The 13,905-nt window shown below is 41.1% G+C and overlaps 1 protein-coding gene across 2 annotated transcripts; it reads left to right on the top strand.

The window, feature by feature from the left end:
• Positions 1-118: 118 nt before the first annotated feature.
• Positions 119-7,309, top strand: hrh2b (histamine receptor H2b). Of its 2 annotated transcripts, none has more exons than XM_086226630.1 (3): positions 119-139; positions 5,430-6,297; positions 6,481-7,309. In XM_086226630.1, the coding sequence occupies exons 2-3, from the start codon at positions 5,677-5,679 to the stop codon at positions 6,958-6,960; spliced, it is 1,101 nt and encodes a 366-aa protein (XP_086082756.1). In that variant the 5' UTR covers positions 119-139; positions 5,430-5,676; the 3' UTR covers positions 6,961-7,309. The 2 variants fall into 2 exon arrangements, with proteins under 2 accessions (XP_086082756.1, XP_086082755.1); XM_086226629.1 differs by lacking the exon at positions 119-139 and adding an exon at positions 659-729.
• The last annotated feature ends 6,596 nt before the right edge of the window (positions 7,310-13,905 follow it).

Here is a 13,905-nt window from a genome sequence, read left to right on the forward strand (position 1 = left end):
GGGGGGGTGGGTGGAGCAACTGGGAAAGGTGATCCACACCTTGATTCGGGGAAGTCATTGGCATTTTGGATGTGAGCATTTAAACTGAAGAGAGTCGTACATTGTTGTGGAAGCGGCCGCGACATGGAGGTGACAAGAGGTGAGTTCTGTTTGGAGTGACAGTCTTCGCTGACTCCTCGCCATTGAGCTGAGAAATACAGATTTTTGTTGCATGTAGACAAATAACTAGAAAAGCTCAGGCAAAGTAATCTTAATAAAGATCACATGAGTTTGCAGGGCTGCCCAAAGTGGGGCCTGTCATAAATTTGATTCGGCCCACCAGATATAGAACATAAATGAATCCACAAATAATCGTGATATTAATAATCGTAGCCTGTGTTCCATCAAAATGTGCTGACTTCCCTCACCCTTGAACGTCTGCTGGTAGGCAACAGCTCTTTACTTTCAAAATCTTAACTGTAAATGCGGTCTTTAAACTGGGAGCAATGCACAATATCGTGAATTCAAGAGAAAATATCAACAGCACCGGCAATGATTGAAAGAGAAGTGTGATGAATGAATGCAGGATGGGTAGTGGGAGGTCCGTGTCAGTGAGGGTGAGGGAGGGGAGGGAGGGAGAGAGACAGAGAGAGAGAGAGAGAGAGAAGTTTACACATCAGCAGGATCTAGGAAGTAGAGGAGCACATTCATGACCTGGGGAAAATGCATGTTCAAGACAAACCATGTGAGGTGAGTTCCCAGGTTTTTCACATTCATGTTTATCTCACGGTTGCACAGACGAGACGGTGAGCGCTGAGACATGCGTGCAGGTTGCTTGGTGACTCTTGTTGCTTTCCTGTGGTTACACATTCACAGGAATTCCAGTTTAGTATCGGTTAAGACGTTCAATCAAGTTAATTCAAGTTCATAGCGAGACGCCGTGCACTATCTTGAAGCAGTTCTGGTACTTCGGTGAATATTACCGTCTGAGTTGCTGTAGGTGTTGGTGATGTTAGAGTGAGACAGTTGAATAAAACAGACTTCTACTGACTTATCAGGGAGGTCTTTTGTTTGTTACCTTATTTAACCATTTTCTTTCTTTTTACTTATGTCTAATATTCATTCAACAATGATAGAGGATTTCTGTGTTCGGTTGTAGCCTGTACTCATCCTATAAAGACTGTCTGAATTTAGCTCCAGCCTATTTAATTTTTTTTTTTTGTCAAACCACCACTTAGATGTTCAACTCGTACTTTGGTTGCAGCACCACTTCTGCCTGGATTATTGCATCATTCTTAAAAGCACAACAGCCCAGTAGCTATTTGTGAGTACAGCAACCGTGAGGAGTTTTTCCACTCAGCAACAAACTAATTATGTTTATGTTTCCAAAAAGATGTCAGAGGTCCACTTAAAGGAATTAACACAGCTGGAAATATGGGAAGTGTCACATCTTCGTTTTGCGGCATGAAAACTAAACTCTGAATGTTTTCGACGTACTATTGTTCTCTCGGTTTTCATTCTTTGGGTGGTAAAAATAATCGTCAGCCCCTTGTGTTTTCCACATGTTTTTCTTTCTGTGTTGACTCGCCCCCTCTCACCAGCTTGGCTTCATTTCTTTTATGATGTAGGAAATCCCATAATCAATGCAGCTTCAGTCACTTTTATTATAATGAGATCATTTATTTAGAACAGAAATAATACCTGACAGCGATACTGATTTACAGCTGGACTTCAGCCAAAATGCATATTTTGTCTTTCAAGTTGTCATAAATATCTTCATGTCTTAAGCTCACACAGATGTCTTTTCCTAACGTCTTTGTGACTCCAGAATGCAGGACGAACCGGCCACGTACATTTAGCTTGAAGCTAATAACAGCTAATGGCTAACAACGGCGATACTGTCCTAAAATGTGCGTTCAGACGTTATTGAGGTGAAGTATCACTGTAAACAAACCCACCTTTGAAGAGGCTGATTGGACGTTTCTGGATTTGTCTTCGCCAATTCGCCCGGACTTACTAGAAGGAAACAAATTCATAAATAAGATGGAGGTATTAATAATGCACTTAACTGTAACATGATTGGGTGTTCGACCACGATACCTACATACTGCGCCACATTTCAAACAGGGGAAAGAAGAAGAAGGGTTTTGTGTTAAATCTTCTTTACGGCCGGTTGCCGATTAAAAAGACCTCTTCTGGAGGCAGTGAATGAGACCAGCAGGCTGTCCAGGGACACAATTTGACCTGACCACTGTCAATGCTGAACAAATGAAGTCACCATGGAAACAAGTGTTTATCCTTGAAGGAAATCTACTGAGATTAATTTAAAAAGGAAAAACAAAACACGATAACCCTGGATTCTCTGAGTGGGAAGGAACGACGGCGCTTCGAATGGACGAATGAATGAATAGCTTGAGGAAAGTGATCGTTTGAAATTAAGAGCTATCAAACTGTGACGCGAAAGATATTCACAGGTGAATGTATTGTTCTTATTAAAAGGACAAACTGTCTTTTTCAAAGTGACATGGCAGAGACATGAGTGAACATAACTGTTTTACTTTCTTCAAAAATTATAGTTATTTTTAATTGGGTGAGATAATTGTGACAGCACAAATGCGACTACTTTTTTTTTTCATTCAGTGTTTCTTTTGTGGAGATATGACCTTTGACCTGTCGTGGTCCAGCCTTTTTATTGCTATTGTCGGAAAGCGTTAGCTGTGAGCATGAGCCAACCCTTCTAATGTCCTTTACCTTCCCCAACTTAAACTCAAAGCCACTGTGCTATAAATTGAAACCTATAAATAATTTAATCTTGCGGCTCCTCTAGATTTTCCAGACGTTATCGGATCAAACAGATCAAATTCTGATGGTGAAACTTAAGATTTCAGTTTATCCACCATTTTACAGCTGCAACAGTGATGGCACTGGAACAGAAGCGCATAATGAAAGTTATTTTTAGAGGACGGCAGACAAAAGCGAATTTGCAACCACTTTTCTTATACTCGTCAAGGTAAACAGTCATTACGGTCGTTACGGCAGAGATGATGTTGCTTAGGAACCAAACAATCTGCACTTCCTTGTGTTTTCCTGCTTAATGTCATCACTAACAATTCAACGTGCTCTTTCTAAACAAACAAGACTGAGAAGGTCGTCTGAGTCTCGTTAAAAAAAACAGGTCATAAAAGTTAGAGGTACTGATATGCTATCATCTAAACAAATACACACAACTATTTGGAGGCTTGCTTGTGTGTGTGTGTGTGTGTGTGTGTGTGTGTGTGTGTGTGTGTGTGCGTGCGCACGCGGACGTGTTTGTGTGTGTGACTTCCCATCTTTAACAAGAAGTTAAGATGGGTGAAAGGTCACCTGCGTGTCAAACATATTTTAAGGGATGTAGCCATGATGTAAAAAAAATTAGCCTCCCAATCATCAAAACTTAATTAGAGAATTTGAGAAGTACCAGACGACCGATGTGATCTATTTTTTATGGGAGTACATCAGATGGCCTCGCTGTAGTAAGGAAGCTAATGGCAAATTAAAAACAGCACCATCAATTATTCACAACATGTAGTCAGACTGTTAGCGTTGAGCTACTTTCCACATTGGACAATTCTGATTTTTAGATGCTGTAAAAATAAAATAAATAAATACATCAAGCGCGGCACACCAGGGGGGCGCTGAAGGGTGACTTGCAATAAAGAAAAACACAAATCAGATGATCTATGCGTCCTATCATTTATACATATTTTGAATAGAATATTCAGCTCTGTCCTTTTGTGATGGAAAAAAGCTTTAAGCGAGAGGCAAAACCGAGTGTGTATACGAGTTTAAAAGAACCCTTTTAAAATGGCTTTTAAAAGCTCGTCTTTGGAAAAACAGAGGTTCATTTTTATGTTTCACAGTGGGGGAGTTTTGTTTAATCATCCTGCCCTCAAACAGCTTGTTTACTCATCTCTGACAGATTGTTTTATGATTGTTTTTAACATTGTGTCATGTATTACCATGATGCATAATATATATATATATATATATAAATATATAAATATATATATATATATATATATATATATATATATATATATATATATATATATATATATATACACACACACACACACACACACTGGAACAGATGGTGGCATCATCAGGGATCAGCCACTGCAGGGCCACCATATATCTTATCACTCTCTCTGTACAGCTACTGATGTACAGTAACCCAACATTCCATGCTCACTCTGGTTTATCGTGTAGATCCAGCTGAACACGTCTGTTTAAGATGAACATAGACGTATTTTGCGTCTCATACACAATACATTAATTTGTTTTGTTCCAAGAGGTAGAGCAGGAAGCAGAATCTCAAACAGCCAAACAATGAATACAGAATGGGTATTAAAATGACTTTATTATATGTATGAATGTATTATGTATAATCAGCATAGTAAACAGAACGTGACTGTTAAATTGAGATTGAGTATGTTTAACTATATATATATATATATATATATATATATATATATATATATATATATATATATATACACACACACAGTATGGTGCAGCATCTGGTAGCTGAAATTGAAATTGTTTACGCTCTCAACAGATGGTGAACACTCAGCACTAAGCCAGGAAACAATCCTACAGAAGGCTGGCTTGTGTTTTTACATGGATACTTCACCAAAAAAGTTTGGTTGTGGTGAAAACAAGAATGGCAGTGAAAGGGACTATAGTTTGTTAGAGTTTGGCTCAGGTCAATCTGTTTATGGACTAAAAATAGCATAAAGCATAAAGCTGGGTAAAGAAGACCTGAATTATACCAGATGATGCATTTGAGAGTTCGAAAATAAATGTTTTTGCTCAGTATCATTGTACCGTTAGCTTTAAGCTAAATGTAGGATGCTAGCTCTTTCTGCAAAGTAGCAATACAGCTGTAAGTTAACACTTGACAATCATGCTTTTTGGGTTAAGTATCACTGAAAGTGTAACAAGCTGTCTTATTTGGGCAATGCATGTAAAATAAATGTATATTTGTGTGTAAATTGAACAAAGTGTTCATAATGAAGGTTTAAATGTGGCCATTCCACTTAGAGTGGTGTTGTTGTTTTTTTTTAATGTCTACTGTATTTAATTTGCTTCACTGTTTACTTTGACGTTGTCTCCAAATCTAGCGTTTCTACAGGTTGACATAAGAATTTAGGAAAATAACCAGAGTTTCATATTGATTAAAACAAAAACAAAAAAATTAGCATTCATGATTTTGTAGGCTTGGTCAAGATCAGATTCAAGTCTATGACATATTTCATTATGTCGTTTGTGAACTGGTTTGGTGGCCCCACTGAAATACAGGGATTGATTGGCAATTAGTTATACAACTACACTTTTAACACAAAATGCCAGTATGGCGTTTGTCATCTTGGAATATAGGTCCTAAAGCATTTTTTCCTGTTCTTCACCAGGGGAGTAACATCAGGAGCTGACAGTCACAGCACCGTGGGAAACAGCGATGGCTGGCACCTTCTCCCCATCCTGTAATTTGCCTATGGTGTGGCTAATTACCTTCATACACGGCAGCTGTAGAAAACAAAACCTGCTGAATGAGTGAACTGGTTGTAGCAGAAGTGTGGAGATAAGTGGAGGAACCAGTTGTTTCACTGACAGTAGCACCATCTCAGTGACCCGGTGATTGAGGAGGAGGAGGTCATCATGATCTCCATGGCTCTCCGCTGGCTGGTGCTGGTGTCTTTTATCATTCTTACCGTTGGGGGGAACGTGCTGGTGTGTCTTGCTGTAGGACTCAGCCGCCGACTGTGGCGCATCGCTAACTGCTTCGTGGTGTCGCTGGCAGTAACAGATCTCCTGCTAGGCCTGGTGGTGCTGCCCTTTTCTGCCAGCGTGGAGCTGCGCAGCGGGAAGTGGCCTCTCGGAGGCACAGCGTGTAACATCTACATCTCACTGGATGTCATGTTGTGCACAGCGTCCATCCTGACCCTGCTGGCCATCAGCGCAGACCGATACCTCGCTATTTCAGCTCCCCTAAGCTACGGTCGGAGAATTACTGCCCCAAGGGTGACACTGGCCATGATCGCCATCTGGGCCTTGTCACTAGCTGTGTCCTTTGTGCCCATCCACCTAGGCTGGAACACAGCAGACTACAGAGTGCAGCACTCGGACTGGGGCATGGGGGATGAGGAGGCGGAGGGACGCTACTGCCAGTTTGAATGGAATAACAACTATGTTCTTATTTATGCCTTTGGCTCCTTTTACCTGCCTCTGCTGCTCATGTGTGGAATGTATCTTTGCATATTCAGAGTGGCACGAGAACAGGTGAGTACTTACCAACACGTTCTAAAACATGCTGCAGGTGGAACGGAAAAGGTCATAGATAGCTTTTCAAAAAGAACCAAACCAAAAAGAAAACAATTTCAAAGAAGTGATCTGCACCGTTTCTTCCATTCATGTAGTAATTTGTGAGGGCATGACTGTGTTAACTGCTTTCAGTCCTTTCAGGTACAACGTATTCGTGCCGCCACGCCATCATTTGCACGCACGGCATCAACTGCAGCCATAGCCAGAGAGCACAAAGCTACAGTGACCCTCGCTGCCGTACTGGGGGCCTTTATCATCTGTTGGTTCCCTTACTTCACCTACTTCGCCTGCATGGGGATAAAGGAAAAAACAAACCCCCCCAATACCCTTCACTCTGTGGTGCTGTGGCTGGGTTATTTTAACTCAGCACTCAACCCCATCCTGTATCCAGCCTTCAACAGGGATTTCCGTAAGGCCTACGGAGAGCTGCTCTGCTGCAGAGGAGCATCTCGCAGAAAACTGCAGCTTTCTCAAAAATCTGTGCAGAAACGACTCCTCTTCATGAACAGAAAAGAGGTCTCCCAAAAGTCTAAGGAACATGTGGATGCAGTTAAGAAAGAAACTGAGATGAGGAACCTCAATGGACATGACAAAAATGGTGTCCCTGATGAGCCCAGGTGAAATGGATCCTCCGTTCTACACCTGGACTGCAGACCGGCAGCAGATATTTTAAAGTAGAAACTTCCTTTGCCACCTGCAGCAGTGCATTAGGTAACCATTGATAGCATCAGTTTGATGTGTAGTGCAAATTGTTTAAAACGTGCAAATCCGCATCATGAATGTAAGATCGCATCTTTGTTCATTTGTTGGATTTCAGTCCATTTTTTAAAAGAATCTGATGTTTTTGAGGTCTTGGTTGACTCATATCCACGGTAACAGACGTCTGTTAAGTGAGCGTGCCAGACTAACTGTATAATGACAAAGTGTGTTTGCTACCATCAGCTTTCAATGTCAACAGATTTGTTTTGTTTTTTTTCCTGTGAATAAAATCTGCAGTGATGTGACTGTCTACCTCTCACGGCAATAAGACTCAAAATCGAGAATGTGGAGAGACCAGTGGAAAGAATGGATGACTCAGTAGGCTTCCCAGCAAGCTTCATGGAGACACAGGAGGTTAAAAGATTACAAGTTGTTTATTTTCTCTCTCCATAACTCTGACAATGAACGTAAATAAGTGACCAGCAAGGTGTGTTGACCTGTGCAAAATGTGTATGTTTGACTTGCCCAAGCAGCTGACAGGAAAAACTGCGATGGAGAAAAACCTCCATCTCTGTCAACGCTGTTTTTGTCTGTTATAGTTTCGACTCCTGTTCCACTGAAACCCACCATGCAGGGGAAAGTTGCTCTTGAGGATTTAATATTTTTCAATTAGACATGCATTGCGTCATGTTACTTCACCCGTTTTAATACAACCAGTTCTCAGTCTAAAAGCCCCAATGTTGCAGTTGTAGCAATTGATTTTTGTGCTATTTTCCATGTCCGTTGTGCGCTTCCAGTGCTCGTTGCTGTTGCATTTTTAATTAGATCATCACCTTACGCTCTCCATGTCTTTTTCTGCTGAAGGAAATGAAACCTGACCGAAAATTTTCCGCCACCTACTGTTTATCTCGATGAACTTACTCCCAATATTTGCAAAAGGGTAGCGGATGGAAACACACATATAAGCGTAGTTTCTTTGACTGAAATTCTATAAATTTTAGTAGAAAATTGAGATGTATTTTAATGGAAATCCAGCGACAGTCAAATGTCCAGAGGCTCGTGAGTGATGATTGAACATGCTGCAGGCTCTGCCTTTATCTACGTCTAAGAAAGGCCCTGTGATTGCGTGATAGCTTTGGGACCAAAAAAAAAAAGCACCTTTTGGTAAAAGACTAGAGCATTTCGGTTCTTTTGGGTGATGCACAGGTGTTCTGCAATAGTATTGTTTGTGACCATGATACCCGCTGTGATATCGGTCGATCATTTTTATTGTGGCATCGCTTTTATACATACAATACAGTAGATCAAATCCCACCTGCTGCAGCAGTATTATCAAAATGTCAACAGCTGTTTTATTATGATTTGGGTGTGTGTGTGTGTGTGCGCGCGCGGGCGTGCTTGACTGCATTGTGAAAGCACCTATTTAGTTCCCCAGACACACACAATTCAACCAGACTGTGTGGCACAGTACTCCTCATTCATGAAATGTTCTGATGCACAAAGAAGTTCTTACCCACAGTTGGATTTTACTGATTCAGTGGTTTCCAGAGGCCAGAGGGAGTTTGACTTTTGATCACTGCAGAAAATAAACTCTGGCACAATTTAGTGAGAGTTACATGTTCCGTTTAGCAAGATAAAATAAAGGAGTGCCACTTGTATGTTTTTTTTTTGGGGGGGGGGGGGGTTTGGTTTGGGTTTTTTAAGCAAAATCAGTCGTGGGTAAATCTGATGATAAGTTCTAGACAGGAGGTGATGGACATATCTTTTTTTTAATTTATTGCATTGGGTATTTTAAATGAATATCTTCATGAAAATGTATTGTACATTGTATATACCACAAAATTCATCATTGTATTATTAAATAGTTTTGATGTCATACGACCTATTTCAGTACAAGATATCAAGATTGGGCTGCACGGTGGTGCAGTGGTCAGCACTGTCGCCTCACAGCAAGAAGGTTCTGGGTTTGAGTCCCGGCTCCATCACAGGATCTTTCTGTGTGAGTCTCCATGTTCTCCCTGTTCCTGTGTGGGTTCTCTCTGGTACTCCAGCTTCCTCCCACAGTCCAAAGACATCAAGAGGGGACGAGGCTGATTGATACTCTAAATTGACTGTAGGTGTGACTGTGAGTGTGAATGGTTGTCTGTCTCTATGTGTTGGTCCTGTGATGGACTGGTGACCTGTCCAGGGTGAACCCTGCCTCTCACCTGAAGGCTGCTGGGATAGGCTCCACCCCCCTGTGACCCTTAACAGGAATAAGCTGAAGAAAATGGACGGATGGATGTTAAGATTACAGGAAGTATAGAAAATGTGCATGTTATTTTTAAAAATGTTATTGCATCCTATATTTCATTTAAATATTTTTGTATAAAATGCATTTTCAATTAACTTTAGAATAACTTTAAATTAAAGTTAGTACTGATTCAGAAATACAGGAAAGACCCCTTTTTAATTAATTGCATTATTTATTTTATGTGACTTTTTGTGGAAAAAAAAATTTTTTTTTCATATACTGCAAAATTATATTTTTCTATTATAGTTTCCAAGCCATGTGTCCAATCAATACAGGATAAATGTATGAGAAATATAAAACACAAAAGTATAATGTTTTTATATGAATATTCATACTGTTTCGGAACTGTATTGTTTACATTTACCCACATAGTTTTATATCTCACACACACACACACACATCCAGCGGGTCAGGTCCCTAGATAGTCCACATAAAGATAAGAATTTGATGTATATTTCTAAAAATTCAACTTCTGCATTCGAGGCACTGGAGGTCTGTGCTCTGACAGGGCAGCAGCAACCTGACTGTCAAGAGGCAAGATTTCCAAGCAAAAAAACCTATTTTTGGAGCGATAATTCTTGATGTTTTGCTACTTGAATCCTTGCTGCACAACAGTCACACGGAAGAGTCTCCCGCACCTGGTCAACAGCCTGGACGCACTAGATAGTCATGTTCTCATGATGGAATTATATACAGAACTCAAGAGCTCCTTCGGTGTTCTATTTTCTGCTCCAGGGAGGCAAATCTTGCTTTCTGTTCCTTTCCAAGCTCACGTTGACATTGATTACAATATTATTAACAGGTCCATTGATAGGTCAGGATTGTTTATGGGTTCATGGTTTTAACAGAAACTTCTTGAATTGGCATTGGACTGTTTTACTTAGGTAGCTCCAGTGCCACCTGTTACAGGTTATAATTAGTTTGTTCCACAGCAACACCACACCTGGCCAGTGTTGTCACAATACTGGATTTCACTCTTCGATACTTTATTTTGAAAAACATTGATGTTCGATTCGATTTTCGATACTTAGCGACCACTCAGAATGTAGTGCAAAGGTGTTTTTTATTCAAAGAAAAATAAAGAACTTTATTCTCGAGGTAGAGAACTCTTTCAAGTTATTCTTTACACATTAACAGTATGCCAATAAGTTTTAATATATGTAGCCTACCGTCGATTAGCTTTAGCTGGCGCTCGCTAACAAGACAACAGGTTAAAGTAAACACCGATAGATGTGATAACTCTAGGCGACGCCTACTTCTGCTTACACTCTTATCAAACTATTTGAGTTCCTTCAACAGGTTTGTGTCTTGGAGGTGCTTTGCTACATTCGTCGTGTTCGCTCCTTCTGTCGGCACAGTTCTGTTGCATCTCTTGCATATCGGCTTGCTGCCGTCCTTTGGCTTTCCTTGTTCATCCGACTCAAATCCAAAGAGACTACAAACAGCACTTCTACTGTTTTGTGTATGTATTAAAACTGGTAGCGAAGGTCCTGCAGACGCCATCTCATGGCAGCTTACGCACGTAGAGCGACGACACTAAAAAAAAAAATAATAATAACAATAATACAGCCAGCGGTGTTTGTGTGAGCGAGGCTGGAGGGGAAGGGCTGCTGCACAATGGTTCGCTCCCCAGGGCAGCATTCTGTCTGTTTGTGTGTGTGTGTGTGTTGGCGGCGGCGCCGCATGTGTAAACCAAGGAGGCAGGTAGAGTATCTTTACTATTGAAAAGTCATTTAGTACCATTTTTACTTTTCAAAATCGATATGTAATCGATAAATGGATATTTTTGACAACCCTACACCTGGCAAAGGAACCTGGTAGTCCAGGGCCTCCACCTTCACTTGGCGGTGGACCTGATAACTCTTAAGTGACTCCTTAAGAAGCAGCTGGATGTGCGTAGCCCTCAGGAGGTGTATGAACACTCCAGGCCAGAAAAGAGATTCTACTGCCTCTGGGTGGCAGAAAGTTGGCATACCACCAGTGTCCATATGCCACACCCCGTATCAGAAATACCACAGACAAGCGCACGTATGTCCGTGCAGATGTAAACCTACTCACCAAGCACCAAAGCACAAAGTTAGCTGCACCTCTTCTGCACAGGCTCTCTGACTTTTCACCTGCCTTGACTCACTTCCTGCCTTCAGAGGAGGAGAAATGCTTTGGACACAGGGTCAGATGAATCAGTGGCAGGAAAAGCCACTGCACAAACAGTTGAATATTTAAAGCCGAGCCATACAAGGACCTGCCAGTGCCGGTCTACTGAAACAATCTTCCGAAGAAAACAATCGCAGTAATTCTGTCATCTACTTCCTCTGAAGTGGAAGAAACTCACTCACGCCAACCATGCAAACCAGTGGCCAAAAATCCTCCAGGGCTCCAGAGCATTCATTTGTTTGGGCTCACTTTGACTTGTATATCTCTCACATAAAGTTTCCATTGCTCTAATTCCAAGACAACTTGTTCAAGTTTGTTCCTGTGGTGGAGTAACTGGTGAAATTGTTGCTGTCGTTTCATAGAGGCACTTTTCATACATGAGACTCGGACTGACTCCTCCGTCTTGGCACGGTGTCTCCAGTAGATGGCAGTGTTAACTGGTTTTCAGTTTATAGACCAACAGAAATTATGTGTGGGCCTGTTTGCATACCACACAAAGGTTATGTTTATAGTGTCATTTGTTTGAGGTATGCTCTTCTTAAGGATTTTGTGAGAAATAGTCTGTTTGTCTAGGCGAATGCAGCCATGTTTGTGTAGACTATAGAATGATGAAGCATTTTTGGGATATTTCCAGAAAGACACAGTGGGAACATGATGTTTTGGAGACCTTAAAAGGTAGCCTGGTGATGAGAAAGTCGATTCAAATTATACGAAGGTCACAAAGTCATTAAATGCAACAGACCTCTGGAAACAAAACTGTTAGGGTGTTAAATTTGTGAGCATAAAAAAGACTAAAAATGAATGAACTTGTTCTTTAATTTAATTTGATTAAAGACTGCTGGTAAATGTGGAACTGATTCACATGAGGAATGAAGCAGTTACGAAGATCAAGCTGAGCTGGAGAGAAAAGTCTACTCATGTCAAGAAAATTATAGAAAATGAGAGGTCATTTTATTGATATGAAAAAAATAGTCATAGCAGTTTTATTCACCACATCCTGAATCATTATTTTACTTTGTTTTGGCGCATAATAAGTAACTTCATACATTATGCAACAGTGTGGGAGTTGATGTAGGTGTTGAGTTGCCTTTTTTTAGTTTCTCTACAGCTTTCTGGGCCTGTGGTAGGAGGTACTGCCTGCGTGCGTGTGTGTGTGTGTGTGTGTGTGTGTGTGTGTGTGTGTGTGTGTGTGTGTTTAGCCTCACATCCTAATTGTGCCCAGTGGATCTGAACAGGAGCACAGCAGTTGACATGGATAATTAAACACCTCTCCTCCACAAGCAACACTGGGAGTGAACTGTGTAAATACATGAAGATCAGACTTTTTCAGTTTTCCCTTCCATCAACAGCGACATTTTCATCAACCGAGGCGGCATGTGAAAGTCACTGTGGCAAAATGTGGTCCCTGGAGAGATGACTTAAAGTTTGAGTCCATCGTCCTTAATAACGTTGAAGTCGCACTTGTATTAGAGGAAAATGTTTCCCTGACCGCCAGGAAGTTTGATACAGACGTGCATCTTCCACACTGAATGAGTCGATAACTCCAGGGATGGTTTAACTCCTTCTCTGGCACAATTATCATGTTCAAGTGTGTCCGATGAGAATTTTACAACTAATTATCTGCAAATATATCAACATTCCCACCATTTAGTTTGAGTTGTGGGCCTCAAACACAAAAAAGTCTGAGAACCTCTTGTAAAGACAGAAGTACAACATGAATTAAACTACCGTATGTACACTGAGCTGAATGCTGCAGATAAGCGAATTCCCATTGATTTTCATAGATACAGTAGTTGACGACAACAAAAGTCCAAGTTAGATTCTTTATTCTTTTCATTGAAAATGTGTTATGTATGCATCATTTATCTCATGCTGTTATTTTTTATTTTCCAAGTGTGTGTGGGTTGGAACCTGATGATTTCCCCAAAATGGTTTTGAACTAAACTCTAAATTCTAATTAAAATAATGGCCAATGTGTTTGTGCAACCAAATGTGTTGTTGTTTAAATTCTGCGTGGGTCTAGCAGCTGTTGGTGCTTTCTCACGCTGCCAGATACCTCAGTCTCTTGGCTTCCCTCAGTTGTTGTCTCTTGCAGCTAATCATTGAGTGTGCAGTCGAATTCCTGTCTAGGGACCTGTGTGTGTGTGTGTGTGTGTGTGTGTGTGTGTGTGTGTGTGTGTGTGTGTGTGTGTGTGTGTGTGTGTGCGCAGTATGGAGACAATATTATTAACATCTGAGTGTGGGAGACAGCGCAGAGCTGCTGCAGGGATCAGCGGTGTACCTGCCAGGACTCAGCAGCTGCTTTGAGACTGACAACACTGAACTGCCAGTTGAGAATAAAAGATCTAAATTCTCACTGGCCAGCAGGCTCAGACGAGCAATCTGGTGGATTTGGCAATTGTAAGGTGGCCACTGCCATC

This window comes from Aulostomus chinensis, chromosome 15 (assembly GCF_037954235.1).
Source record: "Aulostomus chinensis isolate RoL2024-O1b breed Wild chromosome 15, RoL_Achi_v1.0, whole genome shotgun sequence".
Lineage (NCBI taxonomy): Eukaryota > Metazoa > Chordata > Actinopteri > Syngnathiformes > Aulostomidae > Aulostomus > Aulostomus chinensis.

Excerpts from the sequence above, each read along its gene's own strand:
- hrh2b (XM_086226630.1), top strand. The coding sequence starts at position 5,677 with ATGATCTCCATGGCTCTCCGCTGGCTGGTGCTGGTGTCTTTTATCATT. Across the intron at positions 6,298-6,480 it reads TCAGAGTGGCACGAGAACAG|GTACAACGTATTCGTGCCGC; the intron begins GTGAGTACTTAC and ends CAGTCCTTTCAG.